Raw genomic sequence first — 18,322 nt, 5'->3', positions numbered from 1 at the left:
CCGGGCCAAAGCACGTTTAATTTTAATTTAGGAATCAGTTAAGGCTGCAGGCCTGCTCAGCCCCGGGCTGTCAATCAGCCTTCCTCAAGGCTGCATCAATTAGTTTAAAAATATTGAATGTAATTTTGCCTGACACAACATATTGCAGCTACTGCAAAATATAATTTATTTTAGAAGAAGAAATAATTAAACTAATTTGCATGTCAGTCAGCTGAACTGAAAAGCCAAGAGGGGAGGGCTGTGGGGGACCCAGTCCTTGGAGGGGGCACCTGCCACTGGCCATTTTGTGAGAGCCGCCTGGGCCCAGGTCTAAGCCACAGCTGCCACTGAATGGACAGATGCTCAGGCAGCAGGAGGGCCCCTGATGTTGCATCAGGACCAAGCGGTGAACTTGGAGTCGGGAGGTTTCGGACCCAGCCCCAGCTCTGCTGCTGACTCACCTAGGGCTGTGAGGAAAACCCTTGCCCCTCCGTGGGCCTCAGTTTCCTCATCCAGAAAGTGGGATTAACAAGGCCTTCTTCAAGGCTTATTTCAAAGATCACATGAGGTCATAATAAGAACGGATGTTGTGAACTGGAAAATCCTGCACAGGAGGTCAAGCTTAATCAACTGATGGATTCCTTGTTTTATCCTAGAAACATTTAAGGTGGCAAAAATAGGATTATTTTCAATTCTTATAAATGATACTAACTGTGATAGGAGGGGTTTGGAGGAAGCCAACCAGGCTGGATCCCCCACCTCCCAGTCACCCTAGGGTGGTGGTTTACAAACCTTGCTACGGGTTGATCCCCTGGAGCTGTTAAAAAAAAATAAAAAAAAAAAATCCATGAGCAAGCCTTGGGTGTCAGTGTTGTTTAAAGGCTTCCCAGGTGATTGTAATGTAGCCATGCTGGAGACACACTGCCACAATGGCAATGGCAGTGGCAATGGGTGCTGACCTGGGGCCAGCCCATGAGCTCTGGGCTTCCAGGCTAGCCCCAAATTCAGGATTTCCTAGAATAAGATCTGCCGATGGCAACTTTGGCAATTTAGAGGTCACTCAACTGCCCCACCGCTTAGGTCTGAGACTCTCACTCATGCCAAGCACATTAGGGCTTTCCCACAAGATGACCTGTGACATTTTAAAAGAAGAGGTAGGAGAGGCCCAGCATAGCCCAAAGCAAAGGTGCTATAATAGGGGTCTCATCCACAATGAGACCAGCACTCCAGGAGGGATCACCCACTCAGCAGTCCCTCCTGCTCTACCTTCAACATGTAGGACCCCGTCTCTCCCTCCAGCCCCTACACCCCCACCACCCTCCACTGCAGGGGACAGTGCCCTGCAGGGACACTAGGCCCTGGCCGCCCCCTCTACTCTCCCTCTGCCTCTGCCGGGAGAGAGGCGCCTGTTCCTGGCTGTGGGCCTCACCTCCCTCCTCCCAAAACCACCCGCCGTCTGTCTGTTGAAATTCTCCGGCAACGCACTCTTAAAAATAACGGTTCACCCGGCATTCCCAGTCACGACTCCCATCTCTCGCCCCGGAAAAGCCCCCTCTAATCACTGGAGTGGCAGATCTGGGTGAGCTGAGAAGATAATGTGCCCCTGGCTAAGAGGAACTCCAGGGAGAAGCCGGGGTCTCAGTTAATTAAGAACTCAGCCCCTTCCTTTTCCTGACCGACCCCCCAGGAGGTGGCTGCACCTGCCCTCCTATCTCTGTTTCTCTCTTTATCAACACGTGAGCAGCTGCTGTCAGCACACAGCGGACCCCAAGCTCACAGCAGGAGGCAATTGACCAGTCCCACTCCCCGGGTAACTCATGGGGAGCCTGGATGCCTGGAAGCTTTCAGGTTGTCCCTAAGAGAGCTCCCTGCCAGCCCAGCCAGAGATCCCCATCTTCCAAGTCACTGCTTGGAAGTGAGGTGTGGTTTCCTCCCCCAGGAGATGCTACTGAGGTCGCTGGCAGGTGGAACGTGTCAGTAATATACATGTGGCCAAGATAGCAGAGGATGGGGCACCAGAGAGCACTGAGAGGTCTGGGCTGGTCGGGGGTTAGAAAGCACCAACATTCAGGGCACTGTTCAGACAGGACAGGCTGGGATAAAGTATTCCACATCCTAGAGTTATTTAATGTCATTGCTGATAAGACCCTTTGAGGATGTCTGTTTATTTACAAACGCTCATACAGCACTTGCTGTGTGTTGTACACACAGTTTTAAATGCCCTGCAGATATTAACTCAATCTTTCTCTTCACCCAGCCATTAACTCATTTATGCCTGAGGTTGCAATTTTTTGAATTTTTGCAATCAGACCTTGGCAATGACCTTGAGCAGTAGGATATAAATAACTTCCACATGCTCAGCGTTCCAATAATGGAACACTAGGCAACTAGGCATAAATGGGTCAGTATTAGACCCATTTTGCAGGTGAGAAAATTGAGGCACAGAGAAGTCAAATGACATGGCTCAGATTATACAGACATAAAGCGGTAGAGCTGGAATCAGAACTACCCAGCATTGCTCATAATCACTATGCCCTCTGTCCATTTTCCAGGTGTGGAAACTGATATCAGAGAAGGCAGGGTCTTACCCAAGACCAAACACTGGGTCAGGGACACAGCCATGCCTGGCATTCAAGCCTCCTGCAGTCTCAATCCTTCCAGACTTCATTCATTCATTAATTTATTCATTCAGCAAATATTAATGTATTCGAATTGACCTGGAGCATATCCCATACTGCTGGTAACCCAGAGATAAACATGACAGGGACCATGACCTTGAAGACATCCCAACTCGGAGGGGTGAGGACATAATAGTTTTGCTGGCCAAGATCTACCTCCTTGGACTCGTCTGGCACTTTTAGGATCAGGTCTTGAGAAAAGAGAGGTTTTGGAGTTTAGTTGCCAGCTGACCCATGTCTCGAAAGCATCCCACGTTTTATTTCTCCTTTGCAATATGGGGATAGAAATTGTACCAAACCACAGGATTTCCGCAGGGGTACTTCAAATAATGGTCGTAGCTGCTCCACGTGCATGCATGCTGTGTGCTCTGTGGTGGTGGGGCGGCGGGGGGAAGGCAGTGGTGATGACAGTGTTGTTGGGGACCAGGGATGTGATGGTGATACTGGTGATTACGACGGAGTGATAGTGGTAACAGGTGGGCTGGTGATGGTGGTTGTGGTGACTATGGAAGAGATGGTGGTGGTATTGGTGATGATGATGGTGATGGTGATATTGGTGATGGGGTTGGTGGTGGCGGTGAGGGTGGTGATGGTGATGGCGTTAGTATTCTTTGTGGTAGAGATGATGAGTGTAGTACTAGAGGATGTGGTTCTGGTGGTGGTGGTGGTGCTAATTCTAATGATGATGGTAGTGATGGTGATGACCTGATGGTGGTGGTAGCGATGGCAGTGGTGATGGCAGCAGTGTCAGGATGGTGATGGTGGTACTGATAGTTATGTTGGTAGACGCACTGATGATAATGCTAATGGTGGTACTGGTAATGGCTTAATGATGGCAATGGTAATAGTAACAGTGGTGGTGATGCCAAAGGCAGGCATCGTGGAGACAGTGATGGTGGTGTTGATGCTGACAGTGGTGATGCTGTTGGTGATGGCAATGGGTGCTACTGGCGATTGTGGTGGTGAGGGTTGTAGTGGTAATACCAATGGTGCCAAGGCTGATGGTAATGGTGGTGATGGTCACAATGATGATTACTCAACTTATGCCCAAATGTTCCCAGTTCTGGTGCTTGTACCAACTTGGTTAACCCACAAATCTCTCAGTGTGACCCCACTGCCCACTGTTGTCCTCATAGTAGAGAGGAGGTTATCTAGTTCTCACACTTGATGCCTCTCCCCTGCTCCTGTGCTCTCATTACAGACAATCATGCCCAGCTATCCCGGGCATCCCTAAGGATCCGAATCCTGGATGTGAACGACAATCCCCCAGAACTGGCCACACCCTACGAGGCAGCTGTATGCGAGGATGCCAAGCCAGGCCAGGTACCCCTGTGGGGCTGGGGCTGGGGATTGCCTCCAGGACTGGCCAGCGGCACCCTCTACCTGGGCCCAGACTGGTCTCAGCCTCACCACTAGCCCCCTATCCCCTCCTCACCCCTCAGCTCATCCAGACCATCAGCGTGGTGGACAGAGACGAGCCCCAAGGCGGGCACCGCTTCTATTTCCGCCTGGTGCCTGAAGCTCCCAGCAACCCTCATTTCTCTCTGCTTGACATCCAAGGTGAGCCTCCAAATCCTAGGATGCAAGGAGGGAGGGGCACAGTCTCCCTGCCCTGTTCCCATATTATAGACGGAGGGATGGAGGCATCCACAGGGCCTGTGTTGGATCTAAGATCACATGGAAAGTCTGGGCCAAGCTGGAGCTGCTACCCAGCCCACTGGCCAAACACAAGCAGGGTGTGGGCTGGTGGAGTGGAGGAGGGCGTCCCAAAGATGAGAAATGGCAGATGGGAAGACATAGACAGGAATAAATGAGGAGTGATTGTGCCAGAGTCCAGAGTGGAAAGAGCCCCCGTTCTGAGTGAAGACTGAACTAAGCCACGTGCACCCCCACCCTGAAGGTTTTTGGTTTTTCATTTGATTTTTTTTTTTTTTTTTGAGACAGGGTCTCCCTCTGTCACCCAGGCTGGAGTGCAGTGGCCCATTGCCACATCCACCTCCCGGGCACAAGCAATCCTCCTACCTCAGCCTCCCAAGTAGCTGGGACTACAAGCATATGCCACCATGCCCAGCTAATTTTTGTATTTTTTGTAGAGATGGGATTTTTGCTGTATTGCCCAGACTAGTCTTGAACTCCCAGGCTCAAGCTATTGGCCTGCCTTCGCCTCCCAAAGTGCTGGGATTACAGATGTAAGCCACTGTGCCCAGCCAACGATGCAGTTTAAAAACTGCTTTATTCCACTCACATTCCTTTTTTGGTTTTTGGAATTGTTCTTAAAACAAGGTCTGGCTTTGTCACCAGGCAGCAGTACAGTGGTGCAATCATAGCTCACTGCAGCCTTGAACTCCTAGGGTCAAACAGTACTCCTGCATCAGCCTCCCAAGTAGCTGGCACTACAGGTACACACCATCATACCTGGCTAATTTTTAAATTTTTTGTAGAAATGGGGTCTTGTTGTGTTGTCCAGGTTGGTATCAAGCTCCTGGGCTCAAATAATCCTCCTACCTCGGCCTCCCAAAGAGCTGGGATTACAGGCATGAGACACCACGCCAGACCCATTTACATTTCTCTCTGCATCCTCACTGCCAGTGAGGTAGTTTTCTGACCCCTGTCCCCATTTTGCAGGTGATGAAACTGAAACTCTAAGAGGGAAAGAGCCCTGCCCAGGGTCATAGAGGGCCTTGGTGGTGTGGGTAGGATTCAATGCACCCCCATCTCAGGTCCAGCATGCCTCCTGCCTAAGCACACTACCTGGAAAGCAAACTGCCCCACCTCGCCTGAGTCCACTGTGAGATTCCCCTCTTCTGGCTCTCACGAGTTCCTCATGATGTTCACATTTGAACCTTTAAGGAATAGATGAGGGAAGTGGCAGTCGCCAGACTGGAAATAAGAAACCAGGCTCAGTGAAGGGTGCTCTATACAACCCTGGCAAGCGCCTGGTCCTCTTGGGGTTTTTTTATGTTGTCGTTGTTGTTTTTGTTTTTTGGAGTGTTTTTGTTTTTTGTTTTTTTTTTGAGATGGCCTCTCATTCTGTTGCCCAGGCTGGAGTGCAATGGCTGGATCTCAGCTCACTGCAACCTCCACCTCCCTTGGTCAAGAGATTCTCCTGCCTCATTCTCCTGAGTAGCTGGGGTTACAGGCACACACCACCATCCCCGGCTAATTTTTGTATTTTTAGTAGAGACAGGGCTTCACCATGTTGGCCAGGCTGGTCTCGAACTCCTGACTTCAGGTGATCCACCCGCCTTGGCCTCCCAAAGTGCTGGGGCGCCTGTTCCTCTCTAAGCCTCAGTTTCATCATCTAGAATGGGATGATAACACCTTCTGCCTTGGGCAGCTAGGTAGCCCCAGTAAGATAAGGGCCACCAAGATACAGTGTTAATACCTAGAAATGTCAATTTCTACATCCAGCAATTATTTATTGAGCAATTATTGAGACACGAAGCATCTGTGTCAGGGTCTGCTCTGGGTCCCAGCAATCCAACAGCAAACACAACCAAAACCTAGTCTATATTCTAGTGAGGTGAGACAGAAATTACACAAATGAAAAAGTATGTTGGGATGATAAGTGGCTGGGGTGAGGGAATAATGCAATCTCCACAAGGGTCTGGACTTGACTTTGTTCAACCCTAGGTACCTGGAGCAGGGCTTGGCGCATAGTAGGTGTTTGGTAAAATGTGTTTGATGAAACAGTGAAAAGTAAAGCTGAGGCTGGGCATGGTGGCTCACATTGGCAATCCCAGCACTTTGGGAGGCCGAGTTGGGGGAGATCGCTTGAGGTCAGGAGTTCGAGATCAGCCTGGCCAATATGGTGAAACCCTGTCTCTACTGAAAATACAAAAATTAATCGGGTGTGGTGGCGACCTCTAATCCCAGCTACTCTGGAGGCTGAGGCAGGAGAATCGCTTGAACCTGAGAGGCGGAGGTTGCAGTGAAGTGAGATCATACCATTGCACTTCAGCCTGGGCAACAGGAGCGACACTCCACCTCAAAAAAACAGGGGTAGGAAAACAGGATAAGAGGAGAAGCTATCTTCTTAAATAGGGTAGGCTGGGAAGGCCTCTCTGAGGGATCTATAGTGAGAAGGGATCTAAAGGATATGAAAGAAAATGACCATCCCAGTGAAAGAAACAGAAAGTGCAAAGGCCCTGCGATGGGCAGGACCAGGGTAGTCTAGGAATGGAGGAGACCTGCATGGTTAGAGTGAGTAAGAGACAGGACTGAGAGGAGATGTGGTCAGCGAGGAGGCCAGATCACATGGCTTCCTTCTGGTCTTGGAACAGGTCTGGGATCCTTCTCAAGGCCTTTACACACCCACACCCCAATGCGAGAGGCCTTAGTGGCCTCTGAAGCCAGACCTATCTGTATCCCTGGGAGTCCTGTTAAAAATATGTAAGGCTCATGCTTATAACCCCAGCACTCTGAGAGGCCAAGGCAGGAGGATCCCTTGAGGCCAGGAGTTTGAAAATAGCCTGGGCAACACAGTGAAAACCCATCTCTTTAAAAAAAAATTAATTAGCTGGGTGTGGTGGTGCACACCTGTAGTCCCAGCTACTCAGGAGGCTGAGGCAGGAGGATCGCTTGAGCCTAGGAGTTTGAGGCTCCATTGAGCATGATTGCACCACTGCACTCCAGCCTGGGAGACAGAGTGTGACCTTGTCTCAGTCAATCAATAAATAAAAATAAATAATGAAAAATAATAAACATATTTAACAACCAGTACAGCTCAGCTAGCTAATCAGAAAGGACACTGGCCAAAACCTGGAGCGGGACCCTGGAAACCCTGCCTCTCCAGGCACTAATTCCTTCACGGCTTGATTGTGTCAAAGTTGGGAGGATGCCAGGGGGAAAGGCTGAGGCAGCAGGGAGGGACTTGGGAGGCTCAGAGTCAACAGCTATTTAAACCTTCTTTGGAAGTATTTCAATATTTTAACAACCGGTACATTCCTGCCTACTCATTATTCCAGTAGTATCCTGAGCTGGTCACAGGAAACACAGCTAGCCTTGGCTCAACTCTGCCAAGTTCACAAGGCTTTCCAACCCAAGGGGCCCAAGATTCTGCCTTAATTGCTTTTGTTTAGCTTGGGGGCCACCAGACCTGCCATCCAGAGTGCCACCTGGTGTAAGCTCCAGGGAGAAGGTGGCAGCAGCACGTTGAGGTCACGGCAGCCGTGGAAGTCCTCCTCCTCCAGTCCCTCAGCCCCTTCCCACTACTTGCCAAGCCCCCTCCTCCTCACTGTATAAATATCCTAGGTGACAAACGGCTACCCCAACCCATCTGTTTCTTTGTACAAATGTGTAGCCAGTTTGGAAACGTGATTTATAAATATTGCCTTTGCAGCCAGGGATTGACACTGATGTATGTCAGGCCAGATGGATGGATGCAGCACTGGGCACAGATCCCACCTAGAAGGGTGGAGTAGGGGGCTGGGGTGGCCAGCGGCTTCCCCAGCAGAAGCCAGCTGCTGCCCAGGAGGGCAGCTTGATACATTCAGGGATGATGCCTGGGGATTCCCCTTCATGGGGTGGAGGAGTGGCGGGGACCAGAGTTCCCAGAACATATGGTCCCATGGCCCGAGACAGCAACCCTGAGAGACAAACATCCCTGTTCTTGCTCGGCAATCTGAGGCTGAGCCGGAGCCAGCCGCTCATTTCTCAAATCTTCCTACTTCTCTGTGCCTCCACTACTACTATTATCGCACACCTAAAACACACGAGAGCTTCCTGGCTGTTCTTCCACATCAGCTCCTGCATTTTAGATGATAAGCTCCCTCAACTAGAACACAGGCCCAGCAAGGACAGGGACCACATCTGTCTCATCCATTGCAGTATTCCCAGGGGCTGGATAGTCCTGATAGAGAGATGGTGCTCAATTCCTACTTGCTGTTGAATGAACGGGTTTGTCACTAGATCACTTCTTTGCTTAAAGCCCATCAATCAATGACCTGTTGCTTTTAAGAAAATTACCCAAATTCTGGCTAGGAGTGCTGGCTCACACCTGTAATCCCAGCACTTTAGGCGGGCAGATCACTTGAGGCCAGGAGTTTGAGACCAGCCTGGGCAACATGGTGAAACCCAGTCTCTGCTAAAAAGTACAAATATTAGCTGGGCGTGGTGGCAGACGCCTGTAATCCCAGCTATTCCAGAGACTGAGGCAGGAGAATCGCTTGAACCCACAGGCGGAGGTTGAAGTGAGCCGAGATTGCACCACTGCACTCCAACCTGGGCAACAGAGCTAGATTCTGTCTCAAAAAAAGAAAGAAAGGAAAAGAAAATGACCCAAATTCCTTACCACAGCCTCCCAGGCTTCCCACAGTGAGCACCGGCCTCCTCCTCCAGCCTCCTCTTGACTCGTCATAGCTATTACCCTCATCCCTCCAGCCACAAAGGCCTGAGTGTCCCCGAATGTGTTATGCTTCTTCCAGCCCCAGGGCCTTTGCATGCACTGTTCCCTCTCCCTACAATCATCGTTCAGGCTCAGGAATCATATCACTTCTTCCGAGAAGCTCTCCCCACCTCCTCAGCTGGCTCAGGTCCCCTGTTATGTGCTCTTCCTATATTCTTACTTCGCAGCACTCACCATGGTTTGTAATTGTAGACTAAATTGGGGGCTTATTTGATTAGCATTGTTTCTCACACTGAGATATGAGCTCTGATCCAGGACCAGCCGTGAGCTGGCTTAGCTCTCTATTGTTTTCTCACAATGAATAGCATGGTGCCTAGCACATAGTAGTTAATAAAGATTTGTTGGATGGAGGCCAGGCATGGTGGCTCATACCTGTAATCCCAGCACTTTGGGAGGGCAAGGCGAGAGGAGCCCAGGAGTCTGAGACCAGCCTAGACAATATAATGAGACCTCATCAGGAAGTCCTCCTCCTGAAAAAAACCTTTAGATTTTTTCTTTTTTTTTTAATTAGCTGCATATGGTGGTGTGCACCTGTAGTCCTGGCTGCTCAGGAACCTAAGGCGGGAGGATTGCTTGAGCCTGGGAGGCAGAGGTCACAGTGAGCTGAGGTCACACCACTGCACTCCAGCCTGAGTGACAGAGCGAGACTGTGTCTCAAGGAAAAAAAAAAGATTTGTTGGATGGATGGAAGAAAGGAAGAGTGCTTTCACTGGAAAAATTCAGACAAGTCACTCGTCTCTGAGCCACAATTTCCATATATACAAAATGGGAATAATGCCACAACTCCTAATGGGTTGTGAGGATTAAGCATTACTATGCATTTAAAATATGCAGAGACTCCTTGATGCATAAAAAATATACATGCAAATGGGTCCCATGCCATTCCCTCTTTCCCCATCTTGCCCTCCAGCCTTCTTTCTTCCCCAGTGGAAGGCAGATTTTTCAATCCAGTGGGGTTGATGCACCCTTAGCAAGAGAGCTAGAGTTCAAGCCTGAATGTCGCTAGTTTGAACTGTCGAACTTGGCTCAACCTTGCCAAGTTCACAAAGCTTTCCAACCCAACGAGCCCAAGATTCTGCCTCAATTGCTTCTGTTTCACTGGGATGGCCACCAGAGCTGCCATCCAGTGTGACCACCCCGCATAAGCTCTGGGGACAGGGTGGCAGCAGTGACCTGAGGAGGTGACCTAAGACCACCACTTCTCCCAAAAGCTGTGGTTCGTTCAAGGATTGCTGTTCAAGACTGGCTCCGTGCCAGCCCTGGCCAGCCATGCAGTGGAGAAACAGGCGCACACTAACTTAACACAACGTGACAAGTGCTGGAACAGAACTGTGCATGGCACCTGCGTAGTCAGAGCAGGGAGGGGTGAGCCATAAATCCTTCCTTCCCAGGGAAGCGGAGAAAGGAGGCCACAAGAAAGGAGGTGACATTTAGCTAGAGCATGACGGATGAGGAATTTGCCCAGGCAGGAAGGTGAAGAGGGTGTTCCAGATAGCGGGAACTTTACGAGCAAAGGCAGGGCGGCCTAGACAGGGAGCCAGCAGCGGGTGCAGGACAGGGAAGATGGGGGCGGAGTCTGAAAAAATATTAACCAGCATTTATTAAGCATTTCTTTGGGCTGGGAACTTTTCTAAGGGTTATGTGTGAATTACACCATTTAATTCTCACACCTGTGTGATACCCTTTCTGAGTTTACAGATGGGTAAGCTGAAGCTTAGCGAAGCTCAGTGGGGCTGGGTGCGGTGGCTCATGCCTGTAATCCCAGCATTTTGGGAGGCCAAGGTGGGTGGATCACAAGGTCAGGAGTTCGAGACCAGCTTGGCCAACATGGGAAACCCTGTCTCTACTAAAAATACAAAAATTAGCTGGGTGTGGTGGCGGGCGCCTTTAGTCCCAGCTACTCAGGAGGCTGAGGCAGGAGAATCCCTTGAACTTAGAAGGCAGAGGTTGTCCGAGATCATGCCACTGCACTCCAGCCTGGGTGACACAGTGAGACTCTGCCTCAAAAAAAAAAAGAAGAAGAAGAAGCTCAGTGGGTTTCCCAAGCTAGTAAATGACAGAATTGCATTATTTTTCAACATTTTAATGGCAATTCTCAAATGTGTATAAAAGGAGATAGGCTAATGGAATGAACCCTCGTGTGCCCAGCACCTCATGGGCAGTCTCCAACTCGTGGCCAGTCATGCTGCCTCTGGACCTGCAGTCCACTTCCAAGATTGCCAAAGCCCACGAGTCAGACGCTCCCAGGGCCCCTTCTCTTACTTGGCATCCATGATGAGAAAGGCTAGATCTGGGGCACTGAATTGGGGGCGGCTAGGGAAGGGGCTGAGTTAACTGGGGCCACGAAGCAGAGTAAGGAACCCAGGCTGCCAACAAATCACTCAGATCTGGCTCTCAGATTAGATAGACCAGACTGAAGACCACGGGGAGAAGGAGGACTGGAGGTCCCCAGCAGGAAGGCAGGGCCCCCTTTGGCAGAGTTGGCTGTGAAGGGCGGACAGCAGCCTTCAGAGCTCTGGGCACTTCGTACCCCTGTGTGTGCAGAACTGAGAGGGGCCATCAAAATGACAGAGGGTCAGGTGGCCTGACTCCTACAGAACAGGTGTGAAGGAGGTGGGAAGGGCGGAGAAGGGGGTGCCACCTGTCACCTCAGCCTGTGCTCCAACGCAGCCACCATCCCCCTGCGTCCTGCCTGGCTTCCCCAGTGACAGGCTGAATCAGTGCCATGAGTTCCATTGTGTTCATTCACTGTCCTCTCTGGCCGCCTGTGTGAAAAGGAAATATGTGGGTAAGGAGACCTCGACGCTCCAGAGCCCCTCATCAGGCCCCTTACCACACCCCCAGCCCTCTAGGCTCAGCCTCTTAGGCAGAGACTCCTTGTCAGGCTCCAGGACTCTCAACTGGCCTTGGGATATGAAGGACAGAAAGATTCCACAGCCAAAGGCAGATGCCAGCCAGCATTCCCAGTCCCCTCTGATAATCCAGGACTTGTCAGGGCCCAACAAACCGCAACCCAAGGACCCCAGGACTCCCAAGGTCAGAATACGCTGGGAAGCTGGGGTGGAATCTAGAATAAAAACAGGCTGTTGAGACAAATGGAAAAAAAAAAAAAAAAACTGACATAGCCGGGGACAGGACCTTGGCCTAGCTGGGGACAGAATCTTGGAATAGCTGGGGACCTTGGCACAGCTGAGGACAAAATCTTAGAATAGCTGAGAGCAGAATCTTGGGACGGCTGAGGACAGAGTTGTGGGCTACATGGGGACAGGATCTTCAGGCAGCTGAGGGCAGAATTTGGGGGACAGAATCTTTGGGCAGCATGGGGCAGAATTTGGAGGCAGATGGTACAGAATTTTGGGAGATCAGACAAGAGACCCATGAGTCCACTGGGAGGCTGTAGTTTGGGGCATAGGGAGGCAAATCTCGGGGTGCAATCAGGAGGTGGCTAGGACAAGGATGCTGACCCCGGGCCCCAAGTCACACTGCACCCCCTTCTTCTGGAACAGACAACACCGCTGCAGTGCACACGCAGCACGTGGGTTTCAACCGGCAGGAGCAGGATGTGTTCTTCCTGCCCATCCTGGTAGTGGACAGCGGGCCGCCCACTCTGAGCAGCACGGGCACGCTCACCATCCGCATCTGTGGCTGCGACAGCTCCGGTACCATCCAGTCGTGCAACACCACGGCTTTTGTCATGGCTGCCTCCCTCAGCCCCGGTGCCCTCATCGCCCTCTTGGTCTGCGTTCTCATCCTGGTCGGTGAGTCCCTCGAGAGCCACCCACCCCTGCCTGATTGACCCCCATCCTGGGCTCCTGGGTTTCCTTCCTAACCAGCCCATGTGGGGCCTCAGCTTCCCTCTCCACGTGAGGATGGGCTGGTGGAACCATCTCCAAGCTCTAACACTCAGTCCCCATGAGGAGTCTTCTAAGAGCAGAGCGGCCCCGCCACAAATTCCAGGACTGAGTTCATCGTGGGCCACCCCCTGCACAGCCCAAACCCCACCCTAATTTTTAAAAACCAATCATATTTTTTAAAATTCTCTCATGTGAACGGTGCTTTTTTATTCTCTACGTAGGACTTTTAGTAAAAGGGCTATTGTGAACCTCACAACTGTATGGCCAGGTGTATTATCCCATTTTTCAGATGAAAACCCTGAGGCTCAGAGAGGTTAGGTGGCTGGTATAAGGGTACTAGATAGCCTTCGGATTTGATATTAGGTCTTCTCACTCTGTGTGCTCTGCTCCTCTAACTACCACCTGCTATGAATCTAAACTGAAAGAAAAATCTCAAGTCATTGGCGGTGGGGGGGGGGGGTGGGGGGCAAAATCCACACTGGTACCAGCCCACTAGCAGCCATTTGAACCCCAAAGTGTCCACAATGAAGAAGTCAAGTTTCAGAAGCTAACCTGGATTTGAGTGGCCATATGCCACCTGTCACAGCTATGGCCACCCAAGTACAGAAGGGCACTGAGGCCAAAGCTCGAGGAGCTCAAGGGAGGTCCAAGTGTAGATTCCAGCTTTGCTGTGCTCCCTGGGGGATGTCAGCTCCCTGCCCGACCCTCGCTGCCTAGAACTGGCATGGCCTCTGTCCACCTTCTGAGGACCTGCCCATGGCCAGGCTGTACCTCCTCAGGCCCCTGAAGGGCCCTGGGCAGGCTCTTCCTAGTTGGGAGCCCCCACTTTCTCTCCCCATCCCAGCTCATGGCTCAGAAACCCTTTTTCCAGAGGGTGCACTTTACAGCGGTTTCATTTTCCGAGGCAGTGCAAACAAATTTCTGCCTAATTGCCCACAAACGAAGAAAGTGCACATCAGTGCTCTAAAGGTGACAGGCGGAATCGCTGATCAGGCCTGGCACATCTGTCGCCCGCCGCCCACAAACCTCACCATCTGCTCCCGTGGGCATCCCCCTCCATAGCTCCCAGCCTCCGCTCTGAAAGCCATCCATCCATCTTTCCATTCTCTCCTGACACCTTCCTTCCCTGTGGCCTCCCTCTGGGCCTGTCCCCAGCTTCCGTGCTCTTCCCTATCACAAGCCACCTTGTTAGGTGGTGAGCAGGTGCCCTGCCCCATGCCCTTGCAGCCAGCTCTGGCCACTGGAGCTGTTTGGAGGAGCAAAAAGAATCCAGTGCCCAGCACAGTACCTGGTACATGTCTGTCCATCTGTCTGTCTATCCATCCATCACCATTTACCTATATATCCATCGAGTCCTTCCCATGTGCTAGACCCTGAGATTTAGCAGTTAACAGAAGAGACCTAAAAGCTCCGAGTAATTGAAAAGTTGGGGATGCTAACACTGAGAAAGGAGAGACTCAGGGTGGGGAAGGGGAAAAAATTAGTATTTCACCTTTGAACATGTTAAATTTGAGATTCTCTTGGTCAAAAAGAGGACACGTTGAGTAGGAAATGGAATGTACGATCTAGATTTCAGGGAAGAGGTCCGGGCTGGAGGCTGAGATATGGAAATTGTCAGTTTCTAAACAGAACTTTTAAAGCTGTAGTAAGACTGAAAGAGAGCTCCAAGAGAGGGAGCAATGGATACAGAACCAAGGTCTGAGTCCTAGGACATCTGAATTAAGAGAGGCAAGGAGAAGCCTGCTTAGAAAATAGAGAATGAGTGTTCAGTGAAGTGGGAGGAGGAGGAGAGTGTGGAGTCCTAGAAATCAAGTGAAGAAAGCCAGGAGGGGACAATCATTCATTCACTGCCCATGTCTCCATCCAACTCTTCCTTCAGTCATTCATTCATTCAACAAGCATGCTTCAAGTGCTCACTGCATGCCAGACACCAAGCCAGGGGAACATTTCCCAGGTCCTCAAGGGTAGCTTAGGGTTTGCATTTTGGGGTGGAGACAGACGTGGTAAAACAGCAAGGTCTGGTCTGTGACAGAGCTGTGGCTTTCAAACTTGAGCTGCCTCTTCCTGTCTGGGGGTCTTGGTAAAACACACAACCCCCTCCACTGCCACAAGATTCGTGGCAGGATCCAAGGGTCTGCATTTCTAACAAGCTCCCAGGGGATGCTGCTTTTGCCCAGGGGCTGCACTTCGAAAACCAGTATGATAAGAGGAAGGAGCCCCTTCCTGGGGGATCTTGGAGGGGAAGGCACGGAACCTGGCCCGCAGCTCTCAGGGTTCCTGCAGACCTTGACCTGAGAACCAAAGGGCTGAGTAGGAGCTCAGGACTTCTGGTGTGGACAGAGGAGGGTGAGGGTGAAAGAGAGGTCAGAGTGAAGGACATCTTTCACACCCCCTCCCCAGCTCCATGTTTCTCAGCTGCCTGCTTCACACCACCAGCATCTAGAGTCCTCAAAGAATGTATCTGTTTATAGAGCTGAGAAGGGAGACCTCGGGCCTCCACACCCAGGAAAACCTTTAACACTGCTCTCCCATTGGCTACCTCAACCCCAGAGGTAATCTAGCCTCGATTTGCATACCTCCCAAGATGGGTAGCTCACTACCTCTCCAGACACTCAGCTCAATTCTGACTGTAAGAACGGCTTTTTGAACAGAATTCTAAGAAATCTGTAGGAGTGTGGAGGCTGGGCCCACTCTGCTGGCAGAAGGCGGGAGGAGACGGGGTAGAGGGTCCTCCTAACGCCCTGGGAGTGACTCGGCCCTCAGTCGCCCCCTCTGTCCCCCTCGCAGTGCTGGTGCTGCTGATCCTCACCCTCAGGCGCCACCACAAGAGCCACCTGAGCTCGGACGAGGATGAGGACATGCGGGACAACGTCATCAAGTACAACGACGAAGGCGGCGGCGAGCAGGACACGGAAGCCTACGACATGTCGGCGCTGCGGAGCCTCTACGACTTCGGCGAGCTCAAGGGCGGCGACGGGGGCGGCGGCGCAGACGGCGGCACGGACGGGGGCGCGGGCGGGGGCGCGGGCAGCCCCCCGCAGGCCCACCTGCCCTCCGAGCGCCACTCGCTGCCGCAGGGGCCGCCGAGCCCCGAGCCGGACTTCTCGGTGTTCAGGGACTTCATCAGCCGCAAGGTGGCGCTGGCGGACGGGGACCTGTCGGTGCCGCCCTACGACGCCTTCCAGACCTACGCCTTCGAGGGCGCGGACTCGCCGGCCGCCTCGCTCAGCTCGCTGCACAGCGGCTCGTCGGGCTCCGAGCAGGACTTCGCCTATCTCAGCAGCTGGGGTCCGCGCTTCCGGCCCCTGGCCGCGCTCTACGCCGGCCACCGCGGGGACGACGAGGCCCAGGCCTCCTAGCCCCGCGCCCTGCCTTCGGCTCCCCGGCTCAGCACCCGCCGGGGCCCCAGGACGACGCGTTTCCCCCGCGGACCCCCCGCCCCGCCCTCCCCTCACCCTCCCTCGGCGGCTGGACGGAGGGGGAACTTGCGAGGGGCGGACTCCCCCACTCCTCCTCCGCTCGGGGTGCAGCTTTGCAGCCCGGAGCTGCGGGATTCTGACCAACGTCATTAAAACTGAGGCGAGACCGGGCACGGCGTGGCTCTGGGGTTAGAATGGGAGATGGGGGTGGCGTTGCCGAGTAGGGAAGGGGCGGGTTACTCAATCCTGGCCTGGGGGAGAATGCTGGAGCGAGCACGCCGCTGAGATGCCCCCGCCTCAGGTTTCCCCCATCAGAGTTAAGAGGAAGGAAGGCTGTTCATTTACTAAGCACCTACTGTGTGCTGGGACGCTGTACAGAGACCAGCTCAGTCGTCAGAGAAACCATGAGGTGGGGTCCTGCACGGAATAGAAGGGGAAAGGACCCCAGAGAAGTGGCTGTGACCCGTCCCAGGGCCCCTGGCCAGTGAATGGCAGAGCCTCTGGCACTGACCAGCTGCCTGGCCTCGGGCAAGTCACTTCACTTCTCTGGGCCTCAGTTTCCTCATCTGTCAAATGGGGTTAATAACAGAACCTACCTCGAAGAGTTGTGAGGCTAAAAAGGGTTCGTATGTGTCAAGTGGTTAGGACAGTGCCTGGCACATAGTAGGTGTTCAATAAATGCTAGCCTTTGTTACTGTTCTTATCTTTGTGCTTCTTAGAAGCCCAGTGTGTCTGCCTCCAAGGTCTGACCTCTCTCCCTTGCTCCATATACCCTTCTCCTTTTCCTGACATCTCCCAGGGGAGAGGAAAAGGTTGCAACCGTCAGCTCCTGATCCTGCCCTGCATGGGGATAAGGACACCCCCAGCAACTGTGGAGCCTTTGGGAGTCTCAATCACACTGAAATACCAGCAGTACCAAGCAAGAACAAGCTGGGTGACTCCAGGACTTGCATGGATGCAAGGATTGGCAGGAGGCAGAGGGTCAGAAACCACTGGGCAAGGGGCGGGGGGTGGGGGCCTTATCTATTTGACTTTTTGGAACCCATCAGTCTCCCCACTCATGGATCCCAAATTAAGAACCCCTGGACTAAGTCACCTGAAGAGTTTCCAGCTCTAAAACTATATGATTATAAAATACAGGTTATTTGTCCTCCCACCTCCCCCCACGCCCAAGTGATTCATTCATTCCACATTGATCCAACGTGAATTCCAGCTCCTGCTAGCTGGGCATCCTTCAGCAGGGTCCTCCACTGCTGAAGCCTCAGTTTCCTTATCTGTAAAATGGGGGTAATGATAGTCTCTTCCTTAAAGGATTGTTGAAAGTCTTAAAGGAGATAGTGGGTGTTAAGCTCTGAACACAGTGCCTTCCTGACATGTGGAAAGTGCCCAATAAAGGCTTATTAGCCTTGTTTTCCTTATCCTCCCAGGGAGCTCTCATTCATTCCCTCCACATTTGCCAAGATCCACTGTGATAGATCTAGAGACAGCCAGTAAGTTCTAGTGCCTTACCTGCATTATTTTTTCTCATTTAGGTACTGTCAGCCCCAGTTCACAGATGAGGAAACTGAGGCTGAGTGAGTAGTAAACTGCCCAGAGTTACACAGATGGTAGGTAGTTCCTCCCTTCCAATAGCTCAAGACCTAACTTGGAGAAAGGAAGTGAATCAGGGAGCGGAAGCAGCCAAAAATAATGTGTTTGCTAAGAGTTGTAGCAGAGTTACCAGAAAAAGATGCTGGAAACACTGAAGAAAGACTGAGTAATCCTGGAGGGCTTCCCAGAGGAAGTAACTTCAACCAGGTCTTGAAAAATGAGTATAGGATGTGAGGTGGCCAAGCGAGCAAGAGTATGCCAAGCAGATCTGCAAAAGCTGGGGGTGGGGAGGAGGCAAGAAGTGTGTGGCAGCTTCAGGAAGGAAGTGTGGCCTGGGGGCTGGATCACAGGGTGGAGGAGTGGTGGGAGGTGAGGCAGGGAAGGCTGGTCAGAGGC

At 52.1% G+C, this 18,322-nt stretch overlaps 1 protein-coding gene across 1 annotated transcript in view; it reads left to right on the top strand.

Annotated features, from left to right (window-relative positions):
• The window catches only part of CDH22 (cadherin 22), a 133,875-nt gene extending 116,383 nt beyond the window's left edge, over nucleotides 1–17,492 (top strand). The window contains exons 9-12 of the mRNA XM_021669118.2: nucleotides 3,859–3,980; nucleotides 4,100–4,217; nucleotides 12,570–12,821; nucleotides 15,705–17,492. Coding sequence (XP_021524793.1) covers nucleotides 3,859–3,980; nucleotides 4,100–4,217; nucleotides 12,570–12,821; nucleotides 15,705–16,276 — 1,064 coding nt within the window. The 3' untranslated portion in view covers nucleotides 16,277–17,492. The remainder of the gene's footprint in view (nucleotides 1–3,858; nucleotides 3,981–4,099; nucleotides 4,218–12,569; nucleotides 12,822–15,704) is intronic.
• The last annotated feature ends 830 nt before the right edge of the window (nucleotides 17,493–18,322 follow it).

Source organism: Aotus nancymaae, unplaced genomic scaffold (genome assembly GCF_030222135.1).
Source record: "Aotus nancymaae isolate 86718 unplaced genomic scaffold, 86718_ANA_hifiasm-v0.15.2.pri h1tg000029l, whole genome shotgun sequence".
NCBI lineage: Eukaryota > Metazoa > Chordata > Mammalia > Primates > Aotidae > Aotus > Aotus nancymaae.
The sequence above is the reverse complement of the archived record's forward strand: the minus strand, read 5'-3'. Positions and strand labels throughout refer to the sequence as shown.